Below are 16,432 nucleotides of genomic sequence, written 5' to 3'. Positions count from 1 at the left end.
TCAAAGAAACTGGCACAAATCCTTTTGGCTGATGCAGAACAGAGATGTGAGAAATAGGAGGAAGTCATGAATTGCCAAAGCCTCTGTTCCCACTTTGTGCTGGGAGAAGCAATGAAGATATTGTAATATAGAATTGCTGAATCTTAGCATGTGCAAATTGCTACATAAGCAACCTTAACAGAAACAAATAAAGAAAAATCTTGCATGACATGCTTGCCTGTGTCGGTTTCACCTCAGGGGTTTCATTTTGATATGCAAATTTTTGTACAGTTACATTTGACAGGTTCAAAATGTATACCTAGAATAAGTCCTCCTCACTAATATCTGGTGGTTAGTGCCAAAACTGGGAGAGTTGTCTCACTGAGTCATCAAGCAAAAGCCTGACAGTCATACTCACGGACTCATACCTTGCAGACAATGTCCCAGACGCCATCACCATGTCTGGATAGGTCTTATCCCACTAGGATAGACCCAGCAGAGATGATGGCATGATGGTATACAGTGAGGAGGCAGTTGTTCCTGGGAGTCCTCAACATAGACTGTGGAACTCACAAAGTCTCATGGCTTCAGATAAACATGGACAAGGAAACCTCCTGCTCATCCTCCCTCTGCTGGTGAATTCATACTCCTTATTGTTGAACACTGGAGGAAGCAGAGGATGAAAATAGTGCAAAATGTACTTTGGGTGGGGGATTTCAAAGGTCACCACCTAGACTGGCTCAGCAGCAGCACAACTGATTGAGCTGGTCAGGTCCTAAAGGATATAGCTACTAGACTGGGTCTATAACAGGTGGTGAGGGAACAAGAGGAAAAAACATACTTGACCTCTCTTTACCAATCTGCCTGCCACACCTATTGATTACCTCCATGGTCAGATACAAGAGTGACCACCATACAATCCTAATGGAGATGAAGTCCTGCCTTTACACTGAAAATAACTCCCATTATGTTGCGTGGCACAATCCACGCTAAATGGGACAGACTTCAAACAGATCCAGCAACTCAAGAATGGGCATCTGAGATGCTGTAGGTCATCAACAGTAGAATTACATTCCAGCACAATCTGCAACCTTGTGCCCAGAATATTCCCCACTCAACTACTACCATGAAGCCAGAGGGTCAACTGTGGCTCAATGGAGAGTGCAAGAGGGCATGCCAGGAACAGCACCAGGCATATCAAACAGGACTACTTGGGTACCAAACAGCATAAGTAGCAGACGGTTAAATGAATCCACAGGTTAAGCTCTGCAGTCCTATCATATCCAGTTGGGAATTGTGGTGAACAATTAAACAAATCTCTGAAAGCAGTGGCTCCACAAATATTCCCATCCTCAATGATGGGGAAGCCTAACACAACACTGCAAAAGATAAGGCTGAGGCAGCAACTGTCAGCCAGAACAGCCAAGTGGAAGGTCCATCAGAGCTTCCTCCAATGATCTCCAGCATTACAGTCTTCAATCAATTAGATTCACTCCACATGACATTAAGAAATGGTTGGAGGCACTGGATAATGCTATGGCCATGAGCCCTGACAACCTTCCAGCATAGTATTGAAGTTCTTCCAACACATAACACTGACATCTACCAGACAATGTGGAATATTGCCCGGGTGCATCTGTACACAAAATGCAGGATAATGCAAACCAAATCAGTCTATTCTCAAATGATCAGCAACATGGTTGAAGATGTCAGTAACAATGCTATCAAGGAATACCTGTTCAGCAATAACTTCCTCAATGATGCTCAATTTATAGTACACAATTTTTTGTAAACTATCAAACAAACAGTCGTATACAGAGAAACAGCAATTTACAAAGACAGGGATGGCAAAGCCAAACCCCAAATCCTACCATTCAACCAGTTTTCAGGGAAACAAGGACAAACTTCAAATCCCCATTTAAAAAAAATCTGTCAGCCAGAGCTCCCTGACTGGGGCTGTTAAACTGGACCAAGCAGGCAACTCATTTTAAGGAGGTCCACTTGGCTGACCTCATTACAATCACTACAAATCTATCTTAATTCCTTTTTCCTCAAGATCATAAGAAAATGTCTGTTGCCAAGATGTCTTTAACTTATGAACAATAGCTATCTGGGCTTGTTTCTTTTTAAAAACTTCTTTTGCAAGCAAAGATGTTACCAAATGTACAGAAGTAAATAACAAATGAGAGATACGTAATGCAGAATGAAGCTATTTGACTCATCATTTATCTGGCAGCCTTTGTTAGAGGTCTGTGTGTGATTCCTACAGATCTGCTTTTTCCCTCTCAACTTCTTAGTTACCTCTAAGATGCAAATATCTGTCCAATGTTTCATAAAAAAACAAACAAATCATACGTTCATCAGCTACCTTTGATGACAAAATATTTCTTGCTCCAACAAGCTGTTGTGACCATTTCTCATTCTTTCCTTGCTCTATCAGTTCCAATTTTAAGCTGATGGGTGTTTCGATGCTCCTCCCATCACTACAAAAACTAGTCTCTTCTGCCTCACCATATCAAAATCCTTAATAATGGTAATATTTTCCATTTAATCACCTCTTGAATCATCTTTGCTCAGGCAAAAACCATTCCAGTGCTTTAAGTCTCTCCTTGTATACAGTAATATAATAAGAATTTCTGTTTTTATTGTGGTAAAATCATATTGTAATGGGATTACCAAACCATTCAGTGTTAACTTGGTCAATCATTTCTTTATACATTTTATTATTGTTTTGCTCTTGCACAGTAAGACCCTTACCACAAAACCCAAAAAGCTATTTGCCATTTTATCAAAATGGATTTATCATCTATCCAGACTCACTCTTCAAAGAAAAGTTGTTCTTGCACTATAGATCTCAGGAGTCTGCTACTACCTTACATTGAATGCTTTTTTTCAAGTTTCCTCTTGACATGTTTTATTTTACACTTCTTTTGATGTTCATTACTACTTACCTGCTCATCCCACTCACACATCTCCTCACAAAATTATGTCTGGTCTTGCCAAATGTTGGCCTAAAGGTTTTCCCAAAGAATTCGAGCTCAACTTCCTACAAATGAGTTTCTACAATTAAACTGAACCGCTTTGGCACCGCTACAGAGTAGATGCAATTAATAACCAATAGAACAGAAAGGAGGGACTGCACCAGGACGAGTGTACAAAAACAAACAAGATGTACCTTCCTACAAAAAAAATATAAAATTCAATCTTACAAGTCCAGGAGCATTCCAAGGCTGAAGACGTTAAGATTCCAAGGGGTCTGACGTGGTATTCTTGTAATTGGTTTCATCTTACTTTGCTCAACTTCAATATTGTGACTGATACTCACCAAGAATGTGTCCATTTTCCCTTCCAGCTTGACTTGATCAGTTAACGGAAGTTCCTTTTCTTCAGTTGATGTACTAAGCTTCTGCTTGATAATCTTTTTGCGGCGTTTTTGAAGGCAATAAGGAAACAAGGATTCCACAAACTGGTTGATTATTTGTGAGGTAATGAGTAAGGCAGCCAGATTCTGGGAGAACACAGAATAAATCAGATGTGTTACAGATAATTTATTCTTTTTTTTAAAAAAAAGGGAAGTTCAACTCCCCCTTCCAACCACATCCCCACCCTTTAAGCTTTTTCCTCCAATTTTAAAGATCACTGCCTAACTTTATGCAATATGTAAGCAGTCATATGGTTGTACAGAACTTATGTACAGCTTAAAAAATTCATTCTGTTGAAACTTTTTGTTTTACAGTCACAGGACAATTTACAAAAATATCAAAGAGTACGCAATACATGTGTTGTGTGGGATGAGTGGACTTATTGGTTGGCCAGTGGACTCAGTGCAGGTTTTACCATGGAGGATGCACCAGTTAAAGAAGAGTGACAATTAATTGTTAGGCTTTGTTTTAATTTCAAGCCAGGCTGGTGGATCAATTGGTCAAGGTATTGCCTTGATAAGTAAGCCAGAGAATGGCTGGAACTTATTTTGTTCAGTTGAAACAGGTACAGAGTATTTAAGCTATTTCATTTTGCAAAGTTGAGCGTGTTAATATCTGTAACTTCCAGCACATGCAAGTGCACCATAACTGCAAACCTGATTAACAATCCTAAACTGTTCACAGTTTAATTCTTTGCACTCCACAGACAACATTTATTCAGTTCCAATCATATTTAACATTGGATGCAGTGCTTAGAGTTTTGAAAGTGCAGGCTGCTTGGATACAAGTTAGTATCTTGCTTGTTGTGACCAAGCAAAAAGATCCATCAGTTGACACAATCCACCAGCCTTTGGGACATATGGTCGAAATATCTGGCATCACACCAATAGTGAAATTCATATACCATCTTAATCATTACGGTGAGAGGCAGAATGTATTTTTTGGCTTGTCAGCAGCATCCTGTTGATGGTGAACACAATTTACATACTACACAGAAGCAACGCAAAACAACTAGCTCCACCTTTGCTCAAACTTAGTTTACCTTAAGGGTAAGTTATCCTGAGAGAGACTGGCTATTTTCCATGATCAAAAATGAGGGCCTCAGGCTTGTTCATAAGTTTGCCTGATACATAGCAAGAAATCTGATCAGGGTAGTGATTATCCTACAGCATGAAAATTGATCCACCCTACTTCAGTAAATATTAATCACCAATACCACCAATTTCTAGCACCCAGAATAGAAATTCTGAAGCATTCTGATTTTGCCTTTTGTCAGCAATGCAGAAGTTATGCATCTTACTAAGTGACCATTATTCATAGGAACTGGAACAGTGAATATCTGGAAAACTAATACTGATTAGAGGGTTTCACACCACCAACTCAATGCATTCTTCTTTTTAGAATCATTTGAAACAGAAGGAGGTGATTTAGCCTATCATGCCTGTGCTGACTTTTTCAAAGAGCTAAACAGTGTAATTTTTCTAGTCTATCCCAGTCACCTTCTATGTTCTGCCTTTTCAACTATTCATCCAATTCCATTTTGAAAGTTGCGATTAAATCTGCTTCCACTATTCTTTCAGACACTGGGCAATCCAGCTCATAAATAGTTTTAAAATCTCTCGCCCCCTCGGTTCTTTTACAGATTACCTTAAATTAGTCTCTAATAGCTATAAACAATCAATCAATAGTGAAAACTGTCTACTTTGTGAAAATGCTTTGTAATTTTACACATATTAGATTTCTGCTTAATCTTCTCCATTCAAAAGGAGTACAATTCCACATTCTAAAGTTAAACAAAATTCTTTATGCCTGGAATAATTTTAGCAAATCTTGCCTGTACCTCCAAGATTTGGACATCTGAAAATTTAGTGCCCAGAGTTGGACATAATCCTCCAGCCAGATCTAGAAACATTTTAATTCAATATCCTTCCTTTTGCACTCTACCTCTTAAGTATAGAATCATGCGCTTTCTTTATTCTACATATCTGAAAGTTGGATGGAGAACTGGAAACCCCTAAAAACACTCTTCCCTGCAACCTCTTAAAATTGTGAGAGAGAGATAGAAGATAGTGACAAAAACTGGAATTGCTGGAAAAGCTGAGCAGGCTGGCAGATTCCATGGAGAGACATCAGAGTTAACCTTTTGGGTCCAGTGACCCTTCCTCAAAACGCCACGGATTTCTCTCCACAGATGTTGCCAGACCTGCTGAGCTTTTCTAGCAATTACTATTTTTGAATGATTTTCAGCATCCAAGGTTCTTTCAGTTTTTGGTATACATTTCAGCAATCAGGAGCCAAAATGTTAACCAACTTTATTTTTGTAATGCAAAAGTAATACTAGAGTCACCTCAGTGAGGATAAGCAATATCAGACCAGGCAAAGAATTAAACTCAAGATCTTTCTTCTCAATATAGTTGACTTACTGACTGGTTAAACATGCTGAGCTTTCAACGGCAATCTAATGTTATTTTACGTATTGAATTGCTTGGCGTGGTGTAAGTATTATTAAAGATTAGATCTATAATGACAACAATTTGCTAGCCAGTGCAAATATTTAGGGCTGCATAGGAAAAATAAAATCAATGTATCGTGCATTTTTATGTAATTAAATGCTCTGGGGCATTGTACACAATGAACAAGAAGTGGGGGAAGAATTACCTTTTGACTGATTTACTTTTTCAGGAAGGCCAGAATATAGGGAACAAAGGAGGTTAGGGAAAGAATTCTTGGAGTTATAGGTCCCAGTGTAATGCTGTAGCAGAAGAATGAGAAATTCCAGAATACCATACTGGGACAGGAAGCTGCAAGTCAGTTGAATTTTAGTGCTAACTAAATGCTGAAAAAGGGTACTCATTTCTTTAGCATTTCGCAACACTTTGCAGCTAGTACTGCCAGAGATACAGAAGTAAAAAAATGCAAGGGTCGGCAAGAAACAAGGTGACGAAAAAGACAGGTGGGCAGACAAGGAAAGGCAAGTGGGTGAGGGGCAAGTACGTCAGATTGGGAAAAACAGGTCGGGCAAGGGGAGCTAATGGATAGGAATTCAAGTCATCATGGGCACAAGTTTCAGAATGATCTTATTAGAGAACTCACAGAAGTGGTCGTGCAGAAGATGCACATCTGACATCTACACAAACAACAAGACAGCATTTTTGAGCAGTGTCGTCAAGTGAGATTTACTAAGTACTGTGAGTGCGATTTTCCATTTGGATAATAGACAGGTAATTCCACAATAAACGAATACAAGAGCATAAACAAGAAGATGCTTTGACCAAAATGCAGAATTAAGATGGATTTACAAAAGCCTCCCCCTTTTGGAGACATACAAAGAAATAAATTAAGTAATTTACATTTTGAAATATTTACCTGTCTCAAAAGTTTCATATCCTGAAGAATAAATGCAATGTAGAAAAGGGATGCAAAACAGTTCACAAAATTGAACTGGAAAACAAGAAAGTAGATATTGTAAGGAAATAGTTAAGAATTCAAGCAAATATCAAATTTAATATGCAATTTCAGAGACCTAAATAAAAGATTTTAGCTTAATTTTGTTCTTCTGCTGTTTGATATAGTTTTTTCAATAGCTTTTAGGTTAACATCAGTTACATTCTGTCATACATTTGGGTGTGTTATGAATACTGAGGGTCATAATTGTATGAAACTGTTCTCTGAAGAAAAATCCAGTTAGTCCATACCTACTATTCTGTATCTCTGCAAAATTATTTCTCTCAAATGCCCATCCAATATCCTTTGAAGTTATTGATTAGTTCTACTTTCACCAACCTTGTAAGCAGCTACCTACCACAAATAGTTTTTCCTCCCTTGTTATCTCGATCTCTTACCCAAAACCTCCAAATCTGTGTCCCCAGTCCTTGTATTATCAGCTAATGGGAACAACCTGTCATAATCTTATATACTTCTATCAGGTCTTCCTTCAACCTCCTTTGCCCCAAAGGAGAATAACCAAAGAATCTCCAAGTTAACCTTGCAGCAAAAATCACTCACCCCTGCAGCCATTTATGGTAAATTTCCTTTGCGCTTTCCCACAGATATTCACAGCCTTCCTAAAGCAGGGTGGCTAGAACTCTAGTTGTAGCTTAACCAATATGCTATAAAAATCTAGTAGAATGCTTTGCTTTCATATCAACAACAGAGTGGTTAGAATGTGGAAACTGCCACTACATGAAGCAAAGTAAACAGTACACAGATGCCTTTAAGAGGAAATTATTTAGACACAGGAGGGGGAAATGGAAACTGTTATGAGTGAGATGAAGATTATGGAAGAAGGCTTGTGAAGTTCATATGTTTTTGACAGCTGAAATAGAAAATTGTAGCATGCTACAACATGGTGTCTGTGCTAGCTCTCTGCAAGAGCATTCAGTTAACTCATGCCTCCTTTCCCATAGCCTTGTAAATTTTTCCTTTTCAAGTAATTATCCAACTTGTTTTGAAAGCCGCTAACAAATCTGCCTCCAACACACCCATGGGCAGTCAAATTGAGCTACGAACATTGTGTAAAAAGAACTTCTCTCGTGTCACCTTTTGTTTTTGTCTTTCACTTTTAAATCGGTATCCCCTGGCCATTGTGAAAAATGGCTTTTTTTAATTAAACACCTCCTGGTTTCCTCCCCTTACTCCCACCCTCCTTGCGAATTCTGTCAGTCAGTCATTTATTAAAATTGTGGTTGATCTGCACTTTAACTGTATTAATATATTTTGTTAACAAAAAGGTGCAATGTGAGATTTAATATAATTAAACCACCCTACACCTTCCAATTTTTGAGGGACCAAATTCCACCTGTCTACCATCTATCCAGGGGAGTGTTTTCTAACTCACTTTGAATACTTTAGCTCCAAAGTTAAGTTACATCCCCAAGTCTAATATACCTTCAACTCCAAAAGGAAAAACAGTCCCTTAACTATTATGAACTGAACTTTTCAGAAATTCATTATATCATGCTCCAACTTTATTTAAAAGAACATACGCCTAGTTTATGCAATCTCTCTTCAAAATTCACCTCTTGGAACCCCAGATTGTTTTCACAGCATGGATGGCTTCTGATTAAATACAGTTTTCCTAATCATTTTTGATATACGATTAAAATAAATGTTTATTCAACAGATACAAATGTGAGCGTACTTACCACCAACACTTTCAAAACTAAATGATTTTGATAAGATGATTCAAGCCTGTGGTTTTCTGCACAAAATACATACATCAATCAATGGTAAATCAAATAATGGCCACTCAAAGAACTAAGAATAGGAATTCATTGAAGTATATTTATTCAAACAAAGTGTCATGCAATCATATTCTAATATTTAACATTTTGAAATTAGTCAGTTGATTTTCCACTGGTTGCAAAGACTAGTTTTTGATGGAACATGGGTGCCACAGACAAGGCCACCATTTTTTGCTTATCCCAAATTACCCATCGAGAAGGCCTTCTTGAACTAATACAGTCCACGTAGTAAGTCACAATACGGTACAACTTGTAGCCTATAGGCCAATTCAGATACCAATTAGGAGTGAACTTAATTGCCTTAGGTCGAGAGTCACGAGTAGGCAATATCAGATAAGGGCAGATTCCCTTCTCTGAAAGACATTTTTACAACAACTAACAATGGTTTCCACCATTACTCAGTTTAGCTTCCACTTCCAGATTCATCAATTAAGTTCAATTCTGTCAGGTGTTGCAGTGGAGTTTGTACATACAGCCCAAAGCATTAATCTGGGCCTATGGCTTACAACTCTGGTAACATCAACAAAACACTGACAGGTATTTGTAAAGGAAATGCCAACAGAGTAACACCAAGATAGTAAAATTGTTGAAGAGGCAATCATGAAAACGCAAAAGAGTCACACAGCCTTTTGATTTTGGTATGTTCTGAGTTGTTCACGAGTCTACACAAGAGAGGGCGTAAAGGAGTTCGAGAATAAGTTTTTTTTAAAAAAGGGCTTAAACTGTTTACTAAGAATATGCGACTTATCAAATTTATCTGACAACAAAAAGTTCAAGTTGGAGGTTCACTTTTGCTAAGTTAAGGTTACTCACATATCTCAATACTGGAGTTAAGAAATTGGTCTGATTTGTGCATGAAATGTGTTTGTTCCCTGTTGTGTACCACAGGCCTTTTGATGATATTTAATTTAGTCTAGGAACAGACTATTAAATTATAAACCCTCAAAATTATTTAATGGAGATGTGAGAATGTTTCAGGGAGTAGAATATGCTATCCAAACTATTACATGATGATATCAGACAGGATTTTAATAGTAAATATTGAAATCTTCCCAGTCAGCTTTTAGGAGATGATGGAAATATCTACAGATGAGTTCAGAGAATAGAATAAGCAAAATAAATGAAAAAATAGTATTATATTTAATTGTGAAACAATTCTAAAAGCACGCAAAAATCCAGTTGATTTGTTGAATTTAGAGATGAGACGAGCATAAAAAGTAGAAGTTGACCATTCATCACTTCCTGCCTACCCTATCATTCAACAAGATCATGGTTGACCAGGCTAGGCCTCAACTCCTCTCTTTTGCCTACTCAGAAAATCATTTAAAAATATAACGAAGACAATGCAGTGAAAACAAAAATCAGAGTCAATATTCTAGCTTCATCTGATGGCCACAAACTTCTTTTTTGTTCATAGCATCGTTATCATAAAGGAGCATTTATGTCAACAGTTTGACAAAGCCACGTAAGGCACTATAACAATTGAGTGATAGCTTGTTGAACAGCATTTTAAAAGAGGAGAGAGACAGACAGGGGTGTTTGGAAAGGGAAGCCTCTAAGCTCCACCATTAGTAGCAAATGCAGAACGATTAAAACTAGGGATGGACAAGAGGTCGGAATTGCATGTCTGTAGAGGTCTTCAAAAAAAGTAAATAAAGAGTTTATAGAGCACGTCATTACACCTTCAATATGAAATGGAGCTATTTAAATGCAATACATGGCAGCAGATACACAGGAACACAACCTGCATGCTCTCCCTTCAAGCCACTCACCATCCTGACTTGGAAATATATTGTTGTTGCTTCAGAATTTCTGAATCGTCTAACAGCATAGTGGGTTGATCTACAACACCAGACTGCAGTGGTTCAAGGTGGTAACTTCAAGGGCAACTAGAATGGTGATGCCACTTATGCCCAAGTCCCACAACTGAATAAAAAAAATTCAGGAGCCACAAAAAACAAAAAGCACAATAGCAATGACCCAAATAAATGATGGCTGGGACTTGGGGCGGGGGGAGGCGGCATGGTGGTGGTAAAGGAATTGCTGATTGTCCAACAATGAATATAGTTTCTGACTATAATTTGCAGAGCACCTCACTCCTGTAAATTTTGAAGGTACATTCCATCCTCATTATTGTTTAATTGATGACTGAAGTCGATCATCATTTCTTTAAAGTAGTTGGATTCTTGAGTACCAAACAGAAATTTGAATTTTTGCATTTACTTTAGACTAATATAGTTAGGATAATTTTCTTTTTAAAATGGTTTGCTGTGTGACAACCTCTATATAAAACCAGTGGATCTAGCATTGTATCCAATGTAAAAGACTTCCTTTATTGTTTAACATATTAGATTAAAAATGTTTTGGTAGCTGCAGTGTTTAATTTAACTTATGAAATTTACAGGGTACATAATAGACAATTTAAGGTCAAAAAACCCGAGTCATCAAAGCAAATACACAGAAGGAGAAGACTTGCAGTTAGATAATGATAACTCACTCCATAAGATAGCAAGATCTCATCAATTTGCTGCCTGTTTTGTACAACTGCAGCATAACCTCATGGTTCCAACTCGATGCCTCTATTAATAAAACCTAAAACACTGTATGCCTTCTTAACAACCCTGTCCACCTGGATGGCAACTTTCAAGGATCTGTGTACATGGACACTGAGATCTCTCTGCTCATCTACACTACCAAGAATCTTACCATTAGCCCAGTACTTTGCATTCCGGTTACTCCGACCAAAGTGAATCACCTCACACTTGTCTGCATTAAACCCCATTTGCCACCTCTCAGCCCAGGTCTGCAGCTTATCTATACCTCTCTGTAACCTACAAATCCTTCATCACTATCCACAACTCCACCAACCTTACTGTTGTCTGCAAATTTACTAACCCACCCTTCTAAGCCCTCATCCAGGTCGTTTATAAAAACGACAAACAGCAGTGGACCCAACACCAACCCTTGCGGTACACCACTAGTAATTGGACTCCAGGATGAACATTTCCCATCAACCACCACCCTGTCTTCTTTCAGCAAGCCAATTACTGATCCAAACTGCTATCTCTCCCACAATCCCATTCCTCTGCATTTTGTACAATAGCCTACTGTGGGGAACCTTATCGAACACCTTGCTGAAATCCATATACACCAGATCAACCAGTTTACTCTCGTCTACCTGTTTGGTCACCTTCTCAAAGAATACAGTAATACATGACTGTAACACAAAATATTTTCAATGTCATAAAGAGAATAGTTTTTTTTTTGCTAACTTTCAGGTTCTTTGGCCAAATTTGTGACTGAACAATAATTAACACTACCCAAAATTTCAACTTAGGAGATTCACCAAGGGGCAAATCCATTGTGTAATTTGAATAAAGTGCTGCTGAAATAGTAAGGAAATATTTTATTTAAAAATGGCAAATTAAATTGTGAAATATTTTGTCTTATTTTCAGATTAGGTGTCCTGCTCAAAGTAATACATGGAAGCAATTATTTAAAGTTATTTATTTAATTAATTAAATCTAACCAAGCTAGCCTATACTGTATGAAGATTTGTTGACTGGGATATTAAATGTAAAGTACGACATTGAGAAAATAAGAACAAGTACATAAAAAGCTTCATAGAACAGACATCAAGAACCTCAGATACAAAAATATCTAAAGCACTATAATGCAACACACAATGGTCACAAAGACAAATAATACGGAATTAAATTTATACGTGTTGTACTAGACATAATATTAATATAAAATTGACTCTGTATAAGATATTCATTAGTCCTTAACTGGCTTAATGAATGCAGCCCTAGGAAGAATAGGAAATGATTATATTAAAATAATATTGTAAAAGCATTATTCTAGTGAACTAAAATATCATTTGGTCACTGCAGTGGGTCATTTAGCCCAGGTTTTCTTCAACTTTCAATTAGACCATGGCTGATTCAATTGTGTTTTTAATTCTACTTTCCTGCCTGTATATCTGAAACGCTTGACTCTTACTGATCAAACATCTGTCTAATCAAAGTACATTCAATTATCCAGCTTTCACGGCATTCTGTAGAAGAAAATTCCAAAGACTGATGACCCTCAGAGAGGAAACCCTTCTGACATAATCAATGAAGAGCAAACATTATTGGAAATCTGAAAGAGGCATCCAAAATTATGAAAAATGTTGAAAGGTTGATTGTTTCTGTTGATTAAAGCTTATCACTAGAATGAAGGGAAAATGAAGGACTGATGTTTTCACTTACACAGGGTATTAGAACATGGAATGCTGTATTGGATGTAGCTGTTAAACACAAGATTGCATCATTTAAAATAAAGGAAATTAAGTCAGCATTTCAAAAGAACATAAGAATAAACGCAGGAAAATGGAATGGGGCCAAGTTGAAAGTCGACAGGTACAATGGCATGATTCACCTCCTCCTGTACTGAAATTACCACGAGTCTGGTTGGAAAATGTTACTCTTGCAGATTTTATTCTACAAATAATGCTGCAGCAAAAAAAAAACTGTTCAGCTCAGTCCTTTTGATGTCAGTCAGAAATCCAACATCTTTGTGATCATGGTGTCAGTGACTGAACTGTTTTGCAATGATTTTACATTCACTTCTCTCCCCAATCCAAAAAGGAAGACAGACATGCCTCGAAACTTCAAATCAACACAAGGCAATTAAAAGTGGATCTTCTTCCTCTGCCAGGGTTGACCTTTTAGGACATAGGTAAGGAGACTTCTTCCCCCCACCCTGTTCTCCATAGGTTGTGCAATTTTGGAAATCTCTGCCTCAGAAGTGTGTCGATATGAAGTCATTGATTATTTTTTAAAGGTAGAGATAGATTGATTCCCTTGCTTAATGAGAATCTAAGGTTTAGGGGACTGATTGGAATGTGGTGTTCAAAACAACCATGATCTTAGATTTGATTAGATTACTTACAGTGTGGAAACAGGCCCTTCGGCCCAACAAGTCCACACCGACCCGCCGAAGCGCAACCCACCCATACCCCTACGTTTACCCCTTACCTAACACTACGGGCAATTTAGCATGGCCAATTCACCTGACCCGCACATCTTTGGACTATGGGAGGAAACCGGAGCACCCAGAGGAAACCCACGCAGACACGGGGAGAACGTGCAAACTCCACACAGTCAGTCGCCTGAGTCGGGAATTGAACCCGGGTCTCAGGCGCTGTGAGACAGCAGTGCTAACCACTGTGCCACCGTGCTGCCAATCTTCTGAATGGTGAAACACAGACTCGAAGGGCCAAATGGCCTACTTATGCTATTTCATTTGAAACATTTTCTCAAGACCAAAGTAGAAGTCATGTTCACAGAATGAAAATTATATTGCACAGAATGATGCTCTTCAGCCTATCATGTGGTGATGACTCTTCTAAAATAGCAGGGTTCAAGGGAACTAATTGGATAGCCCTTTGTACGCAAGATTTTCCTTTGCAAATAATTTTCCCATGTATTCCAATTTTACCCTTTGAACAATTACAGTGAATCTTCTTTCACCATCAATGCAAACGATGCATTCCAGATTGGTCAGCTTGTTAGTTTTTTTTTAAAAAATCCTTCTTTTACCTCACCTATATTTTAAACAAAACCCACCAGTTTAGTTAATGTGGGACATGGTCAACATCAACTGCATAGATGAAAAAATTACTACAAGAACTTAAACTTCAACACTATCAGCTTTGAGAAAAGACTATACTTACCCCATGAAGTTAAAAATGTGGCAGCATATCTGTAAATTCGATTCATAATTTCAATAACTAAAGCATAAACAACACTAGGGAGATACAGCAAGCTACTGCTGAACATTGATTGAGCCTCTTCATTATAGGCTAAAACCAGATCCTCCATTCCAAAGTAGATCATCATAACAACAATACAGATGTAGAGGCTGAAGCAGACAAAAGGCACTGAAACCAAGTAGATACGCAGCTGCCGTCGGTAAGAAGGATATACAGGCTCCTTTCTGCCAGTGGCTGGATTCACTCCCAACGTGCCATGAAAACCAGGCCGAGGTTCTTCAAACTCCCTCTTCATTGTCAGTGTCCCCCACTTATACGAAAGTCTAGAACACCAACGCTTCCAGACTTCCAGGACAATGGTTGACCACACAAGGTTGAAAGTGGCAAACACTATATACTTGTCATAATCTTCCCATGCAAATACATAGTAAGGCACTCCAATTACAGCCATGGGAAACAAAGCAAAGGTGAAATACTCCAAGAAAGCAAAATAAAGCGAAATGCTCTGTCCAAAGTATTTCTGGATCTCATCTGCAAAACAGAGAAAAAAAAAGAATGCTGATTGGCTAACCATTCAAAATTTTAAAATATAGAAGACAAGACTGATATAAAACATTTGAGATTCGACTTGAACTGTTGAACTTCCTGCAAACACACTGCTCGCTAACTTACACATCTCTAGGCAGCTACTAGATGTCATTCCACTGATTATGGTCAGCCTCCTTGTTTTCTAACAGTGATGATGTGCCATGTAGATTAGAAGATATTAAAGGGTCACTGATTTATGATAACTCAATGGATCCATTGCTACACTACATTCTGCAATCTTGAACTCTTTTTGAAAGTTAAATCCCTGTGGTTGACAAGGCCGTTAAGTATTCAAACTCTCTCTTGCACTTTCACCCACATTCCTTACTTTACCTCCCACGACAATGATAGGGCCCTCCTGTCCTCACTACCATCCCACCAGCCTCCCTATCCAAAGGAATGTAAACCATCATTTCTGTCATTTCCAAAAGGATTACATGATTAGATTCCCCTCCCCTGCCTTATCAGTATTCCACAAGGACCTTTCCTTCTGGGACACTGGTTCACTCCTCCATTCCCAATACATAATCATACCCCATGGCACCTTCCCACGCAAAAGGTGTAGTACAGCCCACCTCCCTCCTCACTATCCAAGGATCCAGACATACCTTCCAGGTGACGCTGCAATTTACCTGTACTTCGTCCAATTGAGCCCACTGTATTTGCTACTCACAATGTGGCTCCTCTACAATGGGGAAGACGAAACACAGACTGGGTGACTGCTTTGCAGAACACCTATGTCTGTAGGTAAAAAATGGCCTGTGCTTCTGTGTGGCTGCCACTTCGACATATCGCCATGTTCTCTGGTCACCATTTTTATCAAAGGCCTGCTACAGTGTCCCATTGAGCCTCACGCAAGCTTGAAGAACAACTCCTCATTTTCCACTTGTAAGTCCTGCAGCCCCTAGGACTCAACATTGAGTTCAATAACTTTACAACCAGATTCTATACTTGCATATTTTTTTTTACACACCCAGTCATGTTCGGACATGAGTTGCTTTTAGCACAGTCACCCATACTCCCTAGGCCCATTTTCACGTTATATGGGCTGCATTCAGTACAGCTCACTGATTTGCTTCTACTCTTAGCTCTTATTGTCACTTATTCACCTTTTCTGTCTTGCCTTGCTATTTATAATCTTTTTAATGTACCGCTTCCATCTCTCTCCAACTATCTGCTCACCTCTTACCTTCCCCTCCACTCCCCCCAAACTCAGCTTCAGTGTAAAAATATCATATTTTTCATAGCTGCTAACACTTCTGAAGAAGAGTCACTGGACTCAAAACATTAACTCTGCTTTCTTACCAGAAGTTGCCAGACCTGCCAAATTTCCTCAAAGAATAAAAAAGTCTATTTACACAGAAATTAAGTGTCTTTAAACTGTGTCTATGAACTCATGTCTTTTGGTTTGAAATAAGTCAGAGGAGATTCCTTGGTCAAAC

At 38.4% G+C, this 16,432-nt stretch overlaps 1 protein-coding gene across 1 annotated transcript in view; it reads right to left on the bottom strand.

Moving 5' to 3' along the window:
- The window catches only part of ano10a (anoctamin 10a), a 68,716-nt gene that overhangs the window by 39,897 nt on the left and 12,387 nt on the right, over nt 1-16,432 (bottom strand). The window contains exons 6-9 of the mRNA XM_060822983.1: nt 14,364-14,933; nt 8,546-8,601; nt 6,768-6,842; nt 3,305-3,487 (exon numbers count right to left, since the gene is read on the bottom strand). Coding sequence (XP_060678966.1) covers nt 3,305-3,487; nt 6,768-6,842; nt 8,546-8,601; nt 14,364-14,933 — 884 coding nt within the window. The remainder of the gene's footprint in view (nt 1-3,304; nt 3,488-6,767; nt 6,843-8,545; nt 8,602-14,363; nt 14,934-16,432) is intronic.

This window comes from Hemiscyllium ocellatum, chromosome 4 (genome assembly GCF_020745735.1).
Source record: "Hemiscyllium ocellatum isolate sHemOce1 chromosome 4, sHemOce1.pat.X.cur, whole genome shotgun sequence".
Taxonomy (NCBI): domain Eukaryota; kingdom Metazoa; phylum Chordata; class Chondrichthyes; order Orectolobiformes; family Hemiscylliidae; genus Hemiscyllium; species Hemiscyllium ocellatum.
The sequence above is the reverse complement of the archived record's forward strand: the minus strand, read 5'-3'. Positions and strand labels throughout refer to the sequence as shown.